General features: G+C 43.6%; 2 protein-coding genes across 20 annotated transcripts in view; both read right to left on the reverse strand.

Moving 5' to 3' along the window:
- The window catches only part of LOC128689689 (trafficking kinesin-binding protein milt-like), a 406,769-nt gene that overhangs the window by 34,012 nt on the left and 351,994 nt on the right, over window positions 1-20,763 (reverse strand). The window lies entirely within an intron of this gene.
- Window positions 336-11,632, reverse strand: LOC128689687 (myb/SANT-like DNA-binding domain-containing protein 3). 2 transcript variants are annotated; one of them, XM_053778062.2, is made up of 2 exons: window positions 11,242-11,632; window positions 336-3,597 (listed from the first exon to the last, which is right to left on the reverse strand). In XM_053778062.2, exon 2 carries the CDS (start codon window positions 3,393-3,395, stop codon window positions 2,160-2,162), a length of 1,236 nt encoding a protein of 411 aa, XP_053634037.1. In that variant the 5' UTR covers window positions 3,396-3,597; window positions 11,242-11,632; the 3' UTR covers window positions 336-2,159. The 2 variants fall into 2 exon arrangements, with proteins under 2 accessions (XP_053634037.1, XP_053634036.1); XM_053778061.2 differs by lacking the exon at window positions 11,242-11,632 and adding an exon at window positions 11,080-11,232.

Below are 20,763 nucleotides of genomic sequence, written 5' to 3' on the forward strand. Positions count from 1 at the left end.
CACTTACCTGCCTGGAAGAGAGGAGACTCGCACCGTTTGGGTAAGGGTGTATGTAGTATAGACCCCAGAGGAGCACGAACTATGGTGGTCCTGGCATGTAATAAGTCCTGAGTTGCACCACTGAACAACGAAGCTCTTCAAAAGGGAGATTTCACAGATTTCGTAGCTCAGTGGTACAACACTTGACCTGCTACCTGCTAGGACCACAGTTTAAGTAGGTTCTTCTATTTATTCACTGACAGTCGTTCATTACGATATATATATATATATATATATATATGTCGTGCCGAATAAGCAGAACTTGCGATCTTGGCTTAAATAGCAACGGTCTGGTGGCTAAAGCTCCCGCTTCACACACGGAGGGCCCGGGTTCGATTCCCGGCGGGTGGAAACATTTCGACACGTTTCCTTACACCTGTTGTCCTGTTCACCTAGCAGCAAATAGGTACCTGGGTGTTAGTCGACTGGTGTGGGTCGCATCCTGGGGGACAAGATTAAGGACCCCAATGGAAATAAGTTAGACAGTCCTCGATGACGCACTGACTTTCTTGGGTTATCCTGGGTGGCTAACCCTCCGGGGTTAAAAATCCGAACGAAATCTTATCTTATCTTGCCATATAGGACAAGTGAAAATTTGTGTATGCAATAATTTCGTCAAATTTATTCTGAACCTAACGAGAAAAAAAATTATTTCATTGTGTTTGTTTAGTATTAAATTATTGTAAACAAATCTAAAATATATTTAGTTGGGTTAGGGTAAAATAAACTGTTCTTGTTATAATAAGGTTAGGTAAGTTTTCTAAGATTCTTTTGATGCAAAATTAAAAATTTTTACATTAACATTAATGAAAAAAATATATCTTTAAACGTACAAGAGAAAATTTTAGAAAGGACTTAATTTTAAATGAGTTCTTGCTAATTGACCAGTTTTACATATTCGGCACGACATTATTATAAGGTGACCCAAAAAAGAAACATTCACCATCATTCATTCTTCCCATGTTTCTCTTTTTTGAAAATTCTTTGAAACGTGATATTTTTCATCATCGAAGTGGGAGCTCCCCGATACTAGTAAAGGGCTCTTGATCTACGGAAAAAAGATACCATCCTCCCCTTCCTTAGATTAAAATTGATTACCTACCGTTTCCCAGGGACTGTTTAATCTCTATTTGTTTAGGCTTTCTCAGTAAAAATAATAAATAAAAATAACATTTAGTTTTAAGGGTAAATGAAATGTCCATTAACTCTTATCTGATTTATTGGCGATATACCACACGATATTTTACTAAAAATATAATTTCTGTGTAAATACAATCAGGTATACGGAGTATATACAACTGTAGGTAGAGTTTTCAAGTAGATTTAAATGTGTTTGTGTAGTGTTCGGTGTGTGTGTGTGTGTGTGTGTGTGTGTGTGTGTGTGTGTGTGTGTGTTAAAATCAGCGAGAGGTAGCGCACATTGCAATGTCAACACAATACATCCTCCGGCTTCCAAAACTCTCATGTGAGAGCCCTTCAGTACCAGTTGGCTGATGTGTTAAAGCTGAGTTGTGGAAGGACTCAGCTGAGTGAGTGCATCAAAATATAATTGTAGCAGCAGCAGCAGGTATTGACCACCGGGAGCAGCAGCCTAGCACACACACACACACACACACACACACACACACACACACACACACACACACACACACACACACACACACACACACACACACACAGCTACTCTTCCACTAGGCTTTCCAAACAAGCATCTGTCACACCGAACTTTCATACACACCATTCTTGAGGTAAATTAATAATGACTATTTTGTAATACTTTTTTTCCTTAGCTTGAACACTCTACGAGCCGCATTCATGTTCTTAACTTGAGACCGGGGCCAGGAGTTGGGACTCGACCCCCCGTAACCACAATTATGAGAGTATATGCTTCACTACTGACACAAACATCTGGAATGTTTATTAATATTACTAGTGAGTGATTTCCAGTTTGCTTCTTGAAAGATTTGATCAATGCGTATTCTTCCTACCGGTACTAAATAATATATATTTTTTTTATTTACTGTTACTCGCGATAGCTATTCACAACCATTCTAGCTTTCTACCAGCATTGAAATATTCTGCTACTCTCGAGGATATTCACTAGAAGACGTAACATAAGGTCAAGCTGGCGGCTCGTCTTCGAAATCTGGATCGTTCTGGGTGATAACTGAGAGCGCGTTGGAGACTCGCTGCTGTACTCGAAGACGTCTCTGCCAGTACTCCAACTGCGTTCCTAAGACTCTCATCTTGGCCTCATGTTCCGCCACAGACTGCGCCATCTGCAGCCTCAGAAGCTGCAGCTGCGCCTGATGTTGCTCCTCTGTGTGTCTAATGGACGTCTCCACCCCAGCTAGACGATGCTGGAGGCGGTCCTGCACCAATGGTGGCTCCATCGGGGAATCTGATCGAGTATGCTTGTCTGCGGTTGCTGAGGATGTGGTGTTCGGAGAGGTATTAAAGAGTTCCTGAGAAACACCATTCATAGTGACGGAGGCCCCTGAGGTAGAGATGCATGTGCCTGAGGTAGTAGCGGTGGTGGTCGGGGCGGAGGTAGCTGTCGTTGGTGAGGTAATGGAGACAGGATCCACGGAAGACCTCAGAATCGTTTGACAAAGCTCGGAGTCCCCTGTTGTAAACGAGGAGACGGCGTGCGGTAGTAGTAGTCCAGCTGGCAGCTGAGATCCTTGAGGGGATGCCAAAAACGGAAGAGTTGTGGTTAATGATCCCAACCCTCCACTTAGGAGTGAGGATACTAATGGATGAAGGTTTAGCACGGCTGGTCCCCGCTCAGCGAGAACGGGCATGTGATCCAGACTTTCCTGAGACTGTAGACCATCGTCGTCCACTTCTTCCTTGACTCCCTTCTCGACTTCTTCAATGTCATCAAGATTTCTGTGGGATTCTTCTTCAGATTCTCGCCACTCGCCCCCTTCCCCTGCCTCTCCTTGCATGGGTGTTGTGTGATGTTGTGGTGAGGGAGGCCCAGGCAGTGTTACCCCATCTAGCGGCCAGCTAGACTCAGCACTATTATTCTGCTGCCTCGAACTCCTGTGACTCTCGGACCCCAACTTACGGGCGCGGTACTTGAGGTTCTCCCACGCCTTCCTCAATTGCTTCGTGTCGCGGGACCTGACGTGGGGGTGAGCGTTGTACCTGGCCGTCAGGAGGCGCCACATTTCGTTCCTGATGGGGTGTTTGTGGACATCGGGAGGGTCGAACTCTGTGACGCCAGCGTACTGTCGCATGAGAAGCCTCAACACAGCCTTCTCATGTTGTGTCCACATCGGGCGTCTCTGTTCGCGTCCGGCTGCCCCGCCTGTGCTATATACCAGGGGCATCCCGACTCCCTCTAGCATCCTCGACCACCACCACCCTTATCCACCACACACCCGCTTTTCAAGGCATCATAACTCTTAAAGACATGTTTTGTACACTTTCTGCACTAGAGCCAGAGACTCCCTGAGATACAGTTAAACATTTTGCACTACAGTAAGTTTGTTTTAGCACTATAAAGTTCTGGGACATGAGGTAACTATACGCCACAATGTTTCCTGTTGTCTGAAAGGGAATACACCACAATTTAATATACATCGGAACCATATTTCAACAATTAACACTGAGGTAATACAAACGTGATTAAACATTACACACAAACAAAAATTATAAGCGACTTTTTTTTCCATATAGAGAGAATATAAGAAAGTAACACTGTTTTCTGAATGACCCAGACGGCTTGCTAAATCCAGCACAAATAATCCAGTGGTCGCCAGAGCCAAGCAACACCTACCTCGTCGACACTTTTTTTTTTATAAACGTATGTTTCCCCTAGGAACGGTTGCACTCCAGCGGTTACTGTTCGCCGTGACCCGAGGGAACCAACTTCACCCACGTCATGTGGGTCTTTATCCACATGACGTGCGTAAAGACCCCACGTCATGTGAACTTTCCCCACGAATATATTAATGTAAGACCCACCAACACACGCCAGAGGTTGACTTAGTGGAACATCAGAATGAGAGTGTGTGTTGTATGTACTGTACAGTGCCAGGCCGGCCCACTTTTCCAGTACACATTGCCAGAGTGGCCCTCTTCCCCTGACCAGTGCCAGAGTGACCCCTCTCCCTCTGACCAGTGCCAGAGTGGCCCTCTTCCCCTGACCAATACCAGGGGCCCTCTTCCCCTGACCAGTACCAGAGTGGGCCTCTTTCCCTGATCATTGCCAAGCTGGCCCCTCCCCTATACGCTATGCCACGATAGCTCTCCTCCCCTTTACACAGTGCCAGACTGGCCCTTCGTGTATTATGTACAAAGGCTAACTCTCCTGACCCTCATCTTCAGTAAATACACAATGAAAAAGCAAACCCAGTCAAAGTACCCAAGCTGTCGATGACCTGGGGAGAGAGAGAGAGAGAGAGAGAGAGAGAGAGAGAGAGAGAGAGAGAGAGAGAGAGAGAGAGAGAGAGAGAGAGAGAGAGAGAGAGAGAGAGAGACCTCCACAAAGAAACATAACCATGGGCAACAAAGATTCTCTGAACAATAAGACACTAACTAGCCCACACAGCTGGTGGTAAGCTTCAGCAGACTACCTCACCATCATTAGGCATCATTATCTTTATCGTCACTACCACCACCACCACCGTCATTACCGTAATCACCACAACTACAAACATCATTATCCTTACAATTACCGTCTTCATGTTTATTTTTACTCAAATATCCCGATTTTCTTCCTCCACCCCCACCACCACCACTACTAACCCCCCACCCCAACAACCCCTCTTCTGCCCTCTCAATAATCCATTTCGTAATCACACACAGTCTTCTGATTTCTTTGCTACAAATTGTACATGAGCGCATGAACAATTTTGTGTATGAATGTGTACGTATATATTTGTGTGTATATTCTTATATGATGTGAGCTTTAGATTTTTACGGAGAGGGCTGGTAAGCCAGCGAAAGGCCTCGGTTATATTACCTGAAGCTCCACTGAAAGCGCCATTAAATGACCAATATAAGACAGGCTCATTCTATAGAGTGCAATTTTTCATAAGAGCAGTTGAAAAAGTGCATCGACAATTGAGTACCACTTACCACCAACACCTTTCCACGCATCACTCAATTCTCGGATGTAGTTTTCACTTGGCGTTTGTGATCAACTGAACTATGTAGAAGAGCTCTGTAAGAGCTGACAGTGGAGCTTTAAAACAGAACTGACTGTATATTATTTCACTTAAAAAATAAACCACCACACTACATCCCTCTTCTCTACCCCCCCCCCTCTCTCTCTCTCACTCCGCCTCTTCCTTCTCTCTGCTCAATCGTGCACACAGGACAGAAAAATATTCGAGTAGCAGAACCAGAGGCTACATTTGTACACCACAAACAACATATGAGGTTAGGGGAGGCAAGGAGAGAGGAAGAGAAAGGAAGAAAAAGAAAGGCGAGAGAGGGAGATGATTAAGATGGGAAAAAAGGGGAGTTTGGAAGATGGATAGGTAAAGAAGGAAGATGAAAAAGCAAGAGAATGAGGTATAGAAATGAGAGATATGAGAGAGAGAGAGAGAGAGAGAGAGAGAGAGAGAGAGAGAGAGAGAATGAATTTGGTATACTGTCGAGGTCCCTCGTCACGTGGTCACTCATCCAGTTACTGTTAGTGCCAAAGGTGCCTTAACCTGACTGACCCAGTGACGTACACATGTTCCTGCAAATGATAACAAGACTGTTGGCTGAAAGCAGCAACAACCTTCGTGGACATGTAGTCGCCAGAGTAGCAGCACTCGGGTGAATCTGCCTCAAGTGACGATAGTTATCCCAGTGGCTCCTACAACGTAAACTGTGGTGAACTGCCGCACTACTACTACATTACCTAGCACACCAACGACAACATTAACTGCCACAAAACTATATCAACTACCACACTACACTCACAATCCCTCATTCTAGTCGAGATGCATTGAAAGGAAGTATTACTATACAGCTGAAATGGTTACTGCATCTGCTAATACTACAGTAGACCCCATCACAGTGACATCCACTACTAATAGTAGTAGTAGTAGTAATACTACCACTACAAGGGTAGCTGCAACAATCAAGCTGCGTCGTAATAGATAAGGTGAACACAACGCGATATATCGACCAGGCCAAAACGTGGGCCCGCTGGCCCACCTTGCTACTCCCCTTCCTCCTGCACTGGGCGGCCAACGCACTACTCTACTGCACTTCCACCAGCCTTGAAAACTATCCCAGAGTTGCCGCATGTGGCTACACCGCTCCTACCTCACTACTCTCTTCTACCTTCCCATTATGATGGAGTCTGCTGTGGAGGGAGAAAAAGATGGCTGGAAGAGAGGATATTAGGGAGGACTGGAAGAGGTGAATGGAGTGTTGGTGGTGGTGAAAGAGATGCTGGAGGTGGTAGAGATGCTGGAGGTGGTGGATGTGTTGTTTGTGGTAGTCGTGATGGTGGTCGTTTTTTTACTATTATTATTAGCATCGTCAGGTACAGGGATACAGGATACCCAATGCCTGAAACATTCCAGCGGGCACTGGAGTTTTCTAGCACATTTTTCCCCCTGAATGCTACCCACAATAGTCTCCTAACGCAAGGGGAGGGGCAGTGGGGATGTAAGGAAATTTGTCCATATGTCTTTACTCGGCAGGGAATCAAACCCAGGAACTTTCGATTGTGAATAGAATTCTCTCACCAGTCAGCTACGAGGCACAACAGATGGTGGTAGGGAAGTCTGAGTTTGAGGATGTTGTTGATGTTAAGGAAGGCGGTGATGGTGGTGTTGATGTTTGGTGGAAGTGATGGTGGTGGGCGTTGATGTTTGGTGGTAGTGATGGTGGTGTTAATGTTTGGTAGTGACGGCAGCAATGAAGTTTGGTTTGGGAAGCCGAGCGGAACATCCCTAACTACATCCACGCACACGATAGGCAAACACACACACACACACACACACACACACACACACACACACACACACACACACACACACACACACACACACACACACTTAGTGGCAACTTTACCAACCAACAACATTCTCGCGTAGGCAACTCTTCGTCGCTCCGGCCTGCACTCAACTGCACTTGAGACAACCCCTTGAAACAAACACACACACACACACACACACACACACACACACACACACCTACAACCCCTGCAACCACAAATAGGTGAGTACACACAGTGGTCAGATAAGTGGTTGCTTGAATTCAACTCCAGTAAATGCAAGGTCATGAAGATTGATTAGAGCAAGAAGGCCGGAAACGGGTTACAGACTAGAGGGACAAAGGCTTCAGACTTCACTTAGAGAATAAGACCTAGGGGTGAGCATAGTGCCCATTATAACTTCAGAGGCTCACATCAGCCGAATAAGCTCTGCAGCCCATGTTCCTCTGCAAATCCAAGAGTAGCCTTCGGGAATCTTAGCGAAGAGTCAATCCTGATAATTAGCCTACACAGTACGCTTCAGTCGAATACAGAGGAGGCAGCAGAAATAGTTGAGATGTAATCAGTCCATCACCCTCGAAGATATAGTTTTGAGGGAATCAGTCCCTCAACCTGGAAGAGTTCTGCTCATGGCCTGGTCATGGACTGGGCCGCGGGGGCGTTGATCCCCGGAATAACCTCCAGGTAACCTCCAGGTATAGTCTGGAACAGAACTCTTCTACAGACTGAGGGACTGACTACCTCAAAACTACGTCTTCGAGGGCGATGGAGAGATTACATCTCTACTAATTCTTCTGCCTCCTCTGTATTTGACTGAAGAAGCCTACCGTGTAAGCGAAAGCTTTCCGAATAAAGATGCCTCATTTGCACACGTGTCTTATTTATCAACATACGTTAGGCTCACCTTGGTGTATTACTGCATATTCTTATACTGCAAGAAAACATTTAAATTCCTTCGCTGGAGACCGATGCATAAACTGAAAGAGGTGGAGTCAACGACAGCAAAAACCCGTCAGTGAAATGAGTACTTAACGTATACAAAAGATACCAAGAGGGACAAGTATAAGCGAGAACAAATGGGGTACCCTAAGGGTCAGTACAAGAACCACTACCGTGTCTGATTGCCTTAATGATCTGCTTAGGGAAATTAAATCAAACGTATCTTTGTTTCCAGATAAGGTAAACCTCGTGGGATGAATAAGAAGTCACCAGTGTAAAAGTTATCAACGTGACATGTGCCAGATCAACCAGTTTATGATGAATATGTGGGTCAGTGGGACGTCAGCAACATCAGCCTGGTTGACCAGGTAAGCACTAGACAGGCCTGGCCTAGGACTGGGGCTGCAGGGCTAGGAAAATTTTCGAAATCCATCAAGACTTAGGCTGTAGGATTGGTCAAACAAGTGGCTGCTCCAATTTAATCTCTGCAACTGCAAGATCATGCTAATTAATGAAGAAGAGGGAAGTCTGGAGAGGAGTAAAATATTGTCGTAAGAGACCCAGCAAAAATTGATAGAAAAGAAGAAGGCTCTTGGCGTGAACATTGCACCAAACATATTGCCAGAAGTGTACATCAATTGAGTAACATCAGCAGCATATGTGAGGCTGGGAACTCCAGGACAGCAGTCAGGAATGTTGAAGATTCGTTTAAAAAGTTATACAAGGACGTATGTCAAAGCAATCATGGTGCACGCAGTCCTGGTACGGTACGCAACATTGGCATGGTACGCAGCACTGCCATGGTACGCAGCACTGCCATGGTACGCAGCACTGGCACGGTACAGAGACCTCTGCCTCACAAACAATATTGACAAGATCAAAAACGTTCAGTAGTTCCTGATCAAACAGGTCCCGGGAGTGAAAACAGAGCACTACCAGGACCTACTAAATTATTATAATCATAACGAAGCGTTAAACCTACTAAAAAAACTTTACTATTTTAGAAGATAGAAGCAACAAGGAAGACATGATTACAACACAAGATACTCAACAGAAATGACAACACAGATAGGGACAGTTTGTTTAAAATGCCTGGACCAGGGGCAGGATAACAAAGATGGAAACTAAAAACGAAGACCAGCCACGGGCAGCCTCCCATAAACAGTTTCAAGAACAGGTATGGCAAAGTCAAAGAAAACAGGACTTCGTAATGGAACACACACACACACACACACACAGCTTTAAGAAAAGGTACGATAAGACTCCTGAAGCAGGGAGAGATTGGACCTAGTAGCGACTAGCGAAGAAGCGGAGCCAGGAGCTGTGAATCGACTCCTGCAACCTTGCTTTCTTGCGTATCCACAGTGGAACGCTCTGCCTTCGGAGTCTCGCTCTGTGTTTTATATATATAAAATACTTTAAATCATTACATTAGTGTTCAATCTTATCTGTTCTTAGTCGAGTCTGTTTCTGTTGGCGTATCCGTTGTTAGGGCCTGCGTCTTCGCGCTTATACCTAGTCAAATACCTCATCAATTAGAGAATCCCTTAACAGAATCTCCGTCTACCTGCGTATGACTAACGCGCATACTTACCCGAGTTCACTAGCGTATCTCTCGCTAGGACCTGCGTCTACTGGCGTATACCTACCAAACGTTTATTCTATGTAAGGATGTGCGTCTACTGGCGTACCGTTGTATTTTCTTCGTGACTATTAATCTACACACAAATGATGAGAGAGAAAATGTGTTAGTAGGGAGATAGAAAGGGAGTAGGGAGGATGTAGTAGAGAAGTAGGTAGGGAAGGAGTAGGAAAGGGAGGAGTAAGTAGTAGGAGTAGGCAGAATTAGGGTAGGTAGGGAGCAAAAAGGGGAGGGAAGGGAGAGTGGGTGGATAAGCCTCCCTGGCAACTGTAGGGCGGTACCACTCAATGCTAGTAGGTCGTCTAGTGGTGGGCCTCCACCGCCCACCCCCACCCACCGCCCACCTTCTTGCTGGTGCTTTGGTGAGCCTCCTTCACCGCCCACTCTTCCCTTAGTGCTATGGTGGGCCTCTCTACCCGCCCCCACTTATAACCCACCACGCCCACCCTCAGCCCACCTCGCACTAGTGGTTGCCCACGCTTGAATTATTCAGGTAGGTAGGTGAAAGACTGCTTCCTACTCCATATATGTGTGTGTGTGTGTGTGTGTGTGTGTGTGTGTGTGTGTGTGTGTGTGTGTGTGTGTGTGTGTGTGTGTGTGTGTGTGTGTGTGTGTGTGTGTGTCGTGTGTGTGTGTCGTGTGTGTGTGTCGTGTGTGTGTGTCGTGTGTGTGTGTGTGTGTGTGTGTGTGTGTGTGTGTGTGTGTGTGTGTGTGTGTGTGTGTGTGTGTGTGTGTGTGTGTGTGTGTGTGTGTGTGAGAGAGAAAGAGATAATATAACTATACGACACTTTCTCCTAACTTTTCAAGCAATGTTTGCATGTTTGCCTGAGGCAATGTTGCACCTGCAACACTTAGAATCTTTAAATAACACTTCTTCAACACACGTCACCAGCCGCTAGTCAATAACACCTATTCTTCGTGCAATGGAACACTCATCTGTTCTTGTTCAGAGGAATCGAATCACATGTTTTTGTCGCACAGGAAGCACATAGCAGAAGTTAAGCCACTAAGACAACGTGTATGCAGATGTGTACACCAGTTTTTACTGTAAGTGCACACGCACGCCACGCATAATCTCATAAAATCTGATAGCGTATATGAATACTGCACAACTTGTCTCAAAATCTGTCTTCGTATACACTACACTTGTTACTTAATCTCTGTCTTCTCATAAGCACACTGCGCAACTTTTCACATATTTACTAGACAGATCAAAGTCTGAGCTGCGTTGCGTATAGGATTTGCAAGTGGCAACACGTGTCTTAACTAGCACATGGAAGCACATGTCTTGGCAAGCACGTGGCAGCACGTGTCTTGGTCACCACATCGTAAACACACACTGTCCACCATCGCAACGTTTCCAGGCCTTAGAAATTTTTGTCTTCAAAACACCTCACCCGAATGAGTGTGGTATGCGCTGAAGGGACAGGTGCGTAGACGCACAGGAACACGCAGTTCGCACATGAGTGCACGTGTACACATGCACACAGGAGTAGACACGCACATGGGACAGGAGAGCGTAGTTGCGTGTGTGCGCGCGTGTGTGTACACCGATGACTCCAGACGATCGACCACTCCTTCAAGAAGCGCGCGGCTCTCTCTCCCTCCGTCTTGGGCCTGCACTCACACTTCCCTCACCTCTTATCTCGTCCCCACAACCCTTTACCTCTGTCTGCGCCTCCTGTTACTTCCCCGGCGGGAGCAACAAACCACGGATGAGAGTCGGAACGAGGCGAGGGGGCGCTGCAGGAGGGAGAACAGGGAACAATTCGAAGAGGAAACTTGGAGGTGCAGGAGTGAGTGTGAGTCTCGAGCCAGATGCCTCGTCAGTGCCGGTTGAGGGGTGTGCGAGTGCGCGGAGAGTGTGTGGGGGAGAGGCGGCGGGAAGAGGAGGTGGGGGAGAGGTGGGGTAGAATGAGGGAGAGAGAGAGAGAGGATAGGGAGCAGCGGGAGAGTTAGAGGGCTGGTTGCGACGAGCCAGAAGGCAGGGGACGGTGGATAGGATAGTTGGTATTTTTTGTTCGAGCAGTGCGATTTGTAGTGGGAAAATGTCAGTAGTGGAGGGGACTGTTGTGAGAGGGGCTAGTTGTTTAGTGGTGGAGGGGACTGTGTGGTGGATGTGGCGAAGGGAATGATAGTGGTGGAGGTGAAGGGAATGATGGTGGTGGAGGTGAAGGGAATGATGGTGGTGGAGGTGAAGGGAATGATGGTGGTGGAGGTGAAGGGAGGCTCGGTGATGGTGATAATGCATTAGATAGTGGTTGTGACAGTGATGAATGTGATGATAGTGGTGAAGGAGCTGATGATGGTGATGATATACACTAAGTAGCTAATTATAAACGTCAGGTAAGTGCTGAAGTGCACTACCAGAGCCTAAGTGACTAATGAATACACTGAGAGAAAACTCAATAAGTATAAAGAGAACACGACTCAACATCTTCCTTCCATAAAGGGGATTACCTATCTTCAAGAGGACACTCGATGAATTCCTCAAAAACAGTCCCTGATCAGCCGGGCTGTGGTGCACATATTGAACTGCGAGCGGCTGCACCAACAGCTCCACCAATCAGGCCAATAACCAAAAGGGCTGATCTAGGACCGGTCCGTGAGCGCAATGACCTCCGGAAGCGACTACAGGTAACCTACAGATTACCATAGTAATGATGGTGGCATTGATGGTGACTATGAGGTTGATAATGGTGATTTTCCTACTTACCAATCTGTGTATGTGAGGGTCGAGTCTTGGCTCCTGGTTCCGCCACTTATATCAAGCATCAACTTGTAACTAGCAGTTACCACTTCTGATAAAGTTTAACCACATGTCTATAGTTCCTATCTGGGCCATTATGCAATAACTGGCAATAACTCAGCAGGTTAGTTTTCAATATTTTCTCGGAACTCTACAAACGTTGTACATCTTAAAAAATACTATTATTTCAAAACAGTAAAATTATGAAACTAATTCTCACACACACACACACACACACACACACACACACACACACACACACACACGAGAGAGAGAGAGAGAGAGAGAGAGAGAGAGAGAGAGAGAGAGAGAGAGAGAGAGAGAGAGAGAGATAGAGAGAGAGAGAGATGGAATATGTAAATTACAATATTCTAAGTTTTACTAAGAATACTGACAGATTTTTTAATAGCATGTATGTGTTACTTCTGAGGATATATACTAAGTAGCTGATAATAATCAAGTCAGGTTAGTGCCCAAGTGTACTAGCTGACAGCCTAAGCAGATAGTTATAATCAAGTCAGGTTTTGACACAAGGGCACTGAGTCCTACAGTAACGTAATTTCTTTCTGTAACTATTGTACATGCCTGTCAACACAGGCGCTTGTGAGTACACTTCACTCGCACTTGGCACGCTGTGCTGATCCTAGGAACAGTCACGAAAAATTCTTAGCTTCTTGGACCAGTATTCTTAAAACTATTCTTAAAACTGCGGAGTTTGCCTCCACCTCTTCCACATCCAGTTCATTTCTCTTTCCTGCTACTCAGACTGGAAAAATGCATCCTGCTATCCATATAGTTGATCTGTGTTTTTAGTTTAGCTTATATATATTTCTTATTTGACCAGGCAATTTCAACGGTCTGTCTTTATCTGTCTTATCAGTTTTTTATAGGTATCTTATAGTTCGTTACCATGTCTCTCCTGGTTCTCACTGTCCACCACTTGTGCACCTTTTCAAGCTCATGAATGTGCTTGACAATGTGCACATTAACCAGGTGCTGCATATGTTACGACGGACTACCTGTATACCTGACAACGACTACTGAGTCCTAAAGAACTCTTTACTGAAGTTCCTGAAGGCTACTCTAAGACCTGGTAGCCTCTCATAAGTTGCTGAGACCACACACTCCATTTGCTCCTCCGACAATGTGTTGGTTGTGATGTTTACTCCGATTTTTTTTTCGATTGTTTCTACATCCTCCCAGTCTGTATTAGTTACACCTCCCAGGTCCTTCCCTCTCCTTCGCCGAATTGCAAGACCTTAGGATCGTTTGGAAAAACAATAACAGCAGCTACTTGTCTGACATCACCGTAGTTTCTAAGATTTTTCTGTAAATCGTCTGTCATCTCCTATTGATATTCTTTTTAAACAGCCTGAGCCCCTCTGGCAGATCATTTACATATAGCAAGAATAGTAGTGACATTTATACTCATTCTTGTTTAGCTCTGTTTATCCTCCACTGGAGGATTTTCCCTTTTATTACTAATTCCTCTTCAAGCCGGTGAATCACAGAAGTATCAACAGACTTCATAGCTCTCACGGAAACCAAGCTCATCTCTCCAATTGGATATCAGATCCTGAAGACAGAGGGAACAGGTGGGAATGTGAAGGAGTGGTATCTTCTACAACAGGTCATGGTTACAGACTGAGCCGAAAATGGAGGATCGACCCTTCACCACGCCTATCAAAACGCTTGGTTATTCAGCGCTTGAAACATGCCATTTCTAACATTACCAAATATTCACTCTCATTATTAATTGCTGCTTTCGTCAATAATTTCTTTTCATATTTCAGTAATTATAATCATAAGTCAATTGTTCACATTCCACAATCCATATTCATAATTTGCTCCATCTCCTTAGCCATAAGTGGCAGCAAATTTAGACGAAAGGGAAAATATCCCCACCACTTTTGTGAAGAGAGAGAGAGAGAGAGAGAGAGAGAGAGAGAGAGAGAGAGAGAGAGAGAGAGAGAGAGAGAGAGAGAGAGAGAGAGAGAGAGAGAGAGAGAGAGAGATGCTGGGTTCTTAGGCAAGCACTCTGTGGGAAGAGTGGCACCCCTGCCAGAGACGAGGCTTTTACTTCCTACTCCCAGGCACAAACCACTCAAACGTTACCACCTGATCCAGCGTCGGGGGATGGGGGCAGAGGCAGGTGTGGGTGAGGTGGAGAGCAGGTGAAGTGTAGAATCCGGTGGTTTTACTGGTGGTGGTCAGAAGAAAAAAAAAAGAAAACACACAAAAAAAAAGGTGTCCATACCAACTTGAAATTCTGGTGAGTGTTGTTTTGCCTGCGGGGGGAGGGGTAGGGGTATGGTCGGTGTGGATGTTTGGGTGTGGGTGTGGGGGGGGGATGGTAGTGTTGTCAGCAGTAGTGCGTATGTTGTTCCTCGTGGTGGCTTTTTGGTGGTGGTTGTGGTGAAGGCAGCAAGAGGTGTAATATAACTTAACAGAAGTGCGCCGAGTTAGCAAGGGAAACGAAATGCAAGAGATGAATACACACCGCAGCATACACTGAGTGTATAAATTCTGAGTGCGTGTGTTGTGTCAGTGTTGAGGCCAGCCAACACCAGAATGTTTGAAAGCAAATGTCATACTACCAACGACAGCGAAGAAAAGACACGTTGCAGAATATGCTTTTACTGGGACGTTTCGCTCTATGTAGAACTTATCAACTCATCGGCACACATCTCTAACAAAAACTCACTCACTTACTCTGTGTGTGTGTGTGAGTGTGTGTGTGTGTGTGTGTGTGTGTGTGTGTGTGTGTGTGTGTGTGTGTGTGTGTGTGTGTGTGTGTGTGTGTGTGTGTGTGTGTGTGTGTCATTAACACAAATATGTGAAATTAAAGATTATATTGATGGAGGTTTGGTCAGAAGAAACTGGAAAACTCCTGACGCTGGTCTAAGTCATGTGCTAACCCACTCAGTGGAACTTTCGGGCATTTGACCGAGACTTTCAGCTGGCCTACCAGTCCACCCCGTAAAAAAATAATCATACGATGTGCTAGTAAATTTTACATACCATTTAAAAACAAAGATTCACTATATAGCAGTGTCCTAGAATAATTTTGAATGATTCAAGATCAGGTATGAGTTTAGGTACACTAATGATATGAGGAGGTTTTCCCATGAATGAAATTAAGTTTAGGGAGAGAGGGAAGTCCCTAACGCAGGAGCAGTACTCTAGACAATGGTCGGTGATACTTTTGTAATTAACGCAACTGAGAAGTGATGTATCGTCTGAACCACGAGAGAACAAGGCAGAAGCGGAGAAATATAGAGGCAGACAGTATAATTATAGTGTGAGAGTTTAGAAGAAGAGGTGAAATTTGAGAAGTACACGTGGAGGTCGAGAAGTGCAAGCAGAGGTCGAGAAGTACACGTGGAGGTTGAAAAGTACATGTTGAGGTCGAGAAGTATACGTAGAGGCTGAGAAGTACACGTAAGGGATGAGAGTTTCTTCCAGAATAGGATAAGTTCCTGCTGAGGTTGAGAAGTACATACACTAGGTGATCTGCAGCAGAAGTACCTTAATGAATTCAGTGTACTACATCATTCAAATTCTATAGGTTGAAAGTTACTATTCTAATCCGCAAGGCCGGTGACACCCCTTCCCCCAGCTATCAACAGGTAGCTAAACAATTAATTAGCTCATTAGGGTCAAGACACGGAAGACAATCTTCGTGAAAAATTGCGAAGTCTCCCAGAAAGATGTCAGCTACTGGAGATGAAGGCCAAAGATTTCTTGACTGAAGAGTAGCATATGCAAAGTTATGAGAATTTCCTCGTGAAGGTAAGCAAATTAGCTTAGCAACTGACAACAACATTGAGCCTAAGATTATTAAAGTTTGGTGACTTTAATAATCTTAGGCAGAGGCATATTCCATACAGAACTTAAAGAATATGTATGACCGAGCCTTTGAGACAAGAAATTTAAGTATCATCGTTAGTGATTAGGAGTCGAAGCTGAGAACCGAGACTCGACCCTACGCTACTGAAAGACTACATGCAACATAAGCAACCGGGATCAGTTAACATGTAGCGATGGGGACTGAAAGAAAGATCAGAAGCGAAGATCTACACGACGCTAAAGGTAGACCAACTGTCACATTACCGTTAAGCTGCCGATGTGGTTCCAGTGTACCATAGAGGGATATGCCAGAGGCAATGAATTACAGGCCAGTATTGCTGGCCTATATACTACTCCAAGTGACAAAAAATGATCATCAGGAAGCAATTGGTGGTGTACCTGAAGAGGAAATTTGTTGCGGTGAAAGCCTCGCCTCACAAACCTACTAAAATTCTAAAACAGGATAACGGAAACAAAGGGAGAATTACGAATTAGTGTAGACTGCAAACAAGTATTTGATATAGTACCCCTCACCAGAACGGGGTACACGGAGAATTGTTCCAGTGGATCACTGTATACTGTATATAATTAACAGAATATAGTAATGGGAAAGGGTAATGAGTGGAATCTAAAAGGCTTGATACTGGAATCGTTACTGTTCCACAGGATACTGGCTTTTACGTATCGCTACTTTCCGAAGACGTGAGGATAAATGAGATTAGAAACGGGAGAGACAGAGACAGGTTACAAGAAGATTTGGACAGGCTGCAAGCGTGGTTGAAAAATTGGCTTCTTGAACTCAACACAAAATAAAATGCAAGATCGTGCAAGATCATGCAAATCCGGGAAGGAGAGAAAATATCAAAGGTGGAATAACGTCTGGGATTAGAGAAGTTTAAGAAAAAGTCGTACAAGATGAATGATCAGGGGGTAAACATTACACTTAACATGTTTCTAAATGTAGTGGTAACACACAAATATATTTAACAATATGTGACGCCGACAAGTGGTAAATAGACACTTAGTGAAGTGACGTTTTTACTGGCACAGGCGTCACCCACGAGTGGGCTTTATAAAGTGCATAATAAAGCCTACTCGTTGGGCGAAACGTTGTACCAATAAAGACTTCACTGCACAGTTACCACAAAAAATACAGGAGTCACACTGGGTCTATCAGAAACCACTGGAGTGATATGTATTTAAAATATTACAATCATTTCACAGATAATAATCTTATCATGTAACTGTTAAATTATGTTGTTGATGCAATGCGTGAATACAATGTCCAGATTTCAGATATTTTTATCCATAACACTGAAGCCATTGGGTTATTTCCTACACTATAATCTCATAATTTATTTTTTCCCTAGGTGACGCAGTGCTAATCAACTCTTAGACTTTCAGATTTAATTAGTAATGATTAGATTCGCCAATACCTGTAGAGTTTGTTTAAACCTATATCTAAAAACGCTGGATTTTTTTTAGCACAAGGTGCTGGCGTGTGGCACTCTCACGTATTTTCATTACATATGATTAATATCTTAAAATTCTGTTTAAACAAATCAAAATTATATTCAGCATTATATAATGCAAATGAAGTCAAGAAATCGACGCTCACCGTGTTCCCGGGGACCTATTTGACACGGAATCTATTTCCTTGTCAATAATTCGTGCATATCAGTGTCTGACCAGACACAAATATGTTACATTCAGATCTTTGGCTATTTAGAGTATATAATGAAAGGGAGTCAGTCGAGGAAAGTGTAACTTCTACAAGCTTGAGAGTAATATGTATGGCAAACTGTTAGAGCTGTTAGGTGGAAAACCCAGTTATCAATTTCGTCGTCCCCCCCCCCTCTCCCCCTCCAAAAAATGTGTTCGTTGTATTACCATCGGAGTGGTTTACGGTGACAACACCTCCTGCCCTCCTACTGTTAAAGTTGAAAGAGCCATCAGTATGGTCGGTGTGATGTTATTTTCAATCCGTAGATTGTGTGTGTGTTTGAGAGAACTGAATTTAGCAGTGTTGAGAGGAGTATATTGTGATGTTAGTTTCTTATGGGAGGGGATAGTTTCTTATGGGAGAGTGGATAGTCTCTTCTGGGAGAGGAGTTTCTAGTGAGAGGGGATAGTTTCTTATCAGGGGGATAGTTACTGTCTTAGCTGATATATAAGTATAATCTACACATATCCCTTCAAGGGAGGAGTCTGAAAGCTTCTTCTTCCAAGGAACTCCTCTTCCCTTCTCTGGATTAACCCTGATTACCTCTCAGAAGCTGTGTCACCCTTACTGATAAGCACTCCGTCATATACTACTACTACTACTACTACTACTACTACTAATAATAATAATAATAATAATAATAATAATAATCCAAAAAGTTTCAGTATGCGTGTTGCTAATATCTGAATAATAATTACCCTCTTCATGCCTAGTGTGCTCTTCCGTATCCCTAGACACAACATAATCTTGTCATATCAGGAGACTGATTTTGTGCACTGTATTATTAGCGCAAGAGATACCTGATTCTTTCCACATATAAAGTATTTTAGAGGATATAGCACAGTCGAGTATAAGTCTGAAGGCAGCTTCACTGGGTATTGTCTATAAATGTCTTTACTGTCTCGGCGACCCCGTATAAGTCATAAGCTGTGCATCATTCTGGCAATTTTGATATTAGCACTAAAATACAGATTACATCTAATTGCAGATCTGAGAGCTTAGTGTGTGTTTACATTTTGAACTGTTGTTTTACTACAGTCGTTAGTGTAAATAAGACTGAAGTATCAAGGTTTGTATTTATAAAGAAAAACACAGCAGACTTGTTGCTTATCTGTAATTTTGATTGTCCGTTATCAAGGTTATCAAACTGTTTATTAAACACCTAGGCTTTCTCTTCAAAAATTATAAGACAGAGCTATTACAGGTTATGTGTAATTCAAAACGGTTTTCATTTCTCCGTAGGTTTCTGGTATGTACATGAATGTTATGAGCATAAATCGTTGTAAAATTCCTAAGATTATCTGGTACTGATTGTAGAATGCATTGATTAGCATATTAAATAATGTGATTATTATTATTATTATAATCAAGGGGAAGCGCTAAACCCGGAGGATTATACAGCGCCTGGGGGGGGATGTGGAAGGTATTCAGGCTTAATTCGGGGAACTGGAGCACAGATCCAATTCCCTAAATCAAGAGCCCCTCACCAACATCAAGGAACCTTCCTTGAGGGGTAAATAATGTGAGACTTAGTGCATCGCTTCGAGGGATGAACTATTGTAATCATCCTATAAGTATCCAAAAACTACACTGTTAGAGAATTACAACTACCATCCCCTCCGTCATGTGTGTGTGTATATACGTGTGTGTGTATATATATATATATATATATATATATATATATTCTTTCTTCTTTCAACACACCGGCCGTATCCCACCGAGGCGGGGTGGCCCAAAAGGAAAAACGAAAGTTTCTCCTTTTACATTTAGTAATATATACAGGAGAAGAGGTTACTAGCCCCTTGCTCCCGGCATTTTAGTCGCCTCTTACAACACGCATGGCTTACGGAGGAAGAATTCTGTTCCACTTCCCCATGGAGATAAGAGGAAATAAACAAGAATAAGAACTAGAAAGAAAATAGAAGAAAACCCAGAGGGGTGTGTATATATGTGCTTGTACATGTATGTGTAGTGGGACCTAAGTGTAAGTAGAAGTAGCAAGACGTACCTGAAAACTTGCATGTTCATGAGACAGAAAAAAGGACACCAGCAATCCTACCATCATGTAAAACAATTACAGGCTTTCGTTTTACACTCACTTGGCAGGACGGTAGTACCTCCCTGGGCGGTTGCTGTCTACCAACCTACTACCTACATATATATATATATATATATATATATATATATATATATATATAGATATATATATATATATATATATATATATATATATATATATATATAAATAAAACTTGTGTTTTTCTTTTTGGGCCACCCTGCCTCGGTGGGATACGGCCGGTTTGTTGAAAGAATATATATATATATATATATATATATATATATATATATATATATATATATTATGCAAGCAACAGAAATTAGCAGGCGCGAGCACTAGCTGCTAGAGCAAGTAAGAAGATCAGAGGAACCAATCCCGAGCAATGTAGGCACAGAAGTATATTCATGGAAGAGTAGCAGCTGAATGCTCCACTCCCTGAACCGATTATCTGCCTTTGTACTGCTACAACCATTTTTTTCCCCATTTATTGAGACTGAATCGACTACTCTTGTAAACACATCATAACTGTAATTTACGTTGCTAACAAAACTGGACTAGGTTTCCGAACCCATTATATTCCCCCGTATTTTTTATTACTTCCTACATTATTGATTTGGTGGGTCATTATAAAGCTAGTTATCTGCAAAGCGAGGTCGAAGCATATATATCACAATTCGGCCTTTAAAAAAAAAAAAACTAGGTATGAGAAAAAGAAGATTTTAGTGTTAAGGGAAATTATACGAAGGATGGATTGCTGACAACGAATGTCACAAAAATAAGCAACAATACAGTGGCTGGAGAGGAAAGT

Source organism: Cherax quadricarinatus, chromosome 22 (genome assembly GCF_038502225.1).
Source record: "Cherax quadricarinatus isolate ZL_2023a chromosome 22, ASM3850222v1, whole genome shotgun sequence".
NCBI lineage: Eukaryota > Metazoa > Arthropoda > Malacostraca > Decapoda > Parastacidae > Cherax > Cherax quadricarinatus.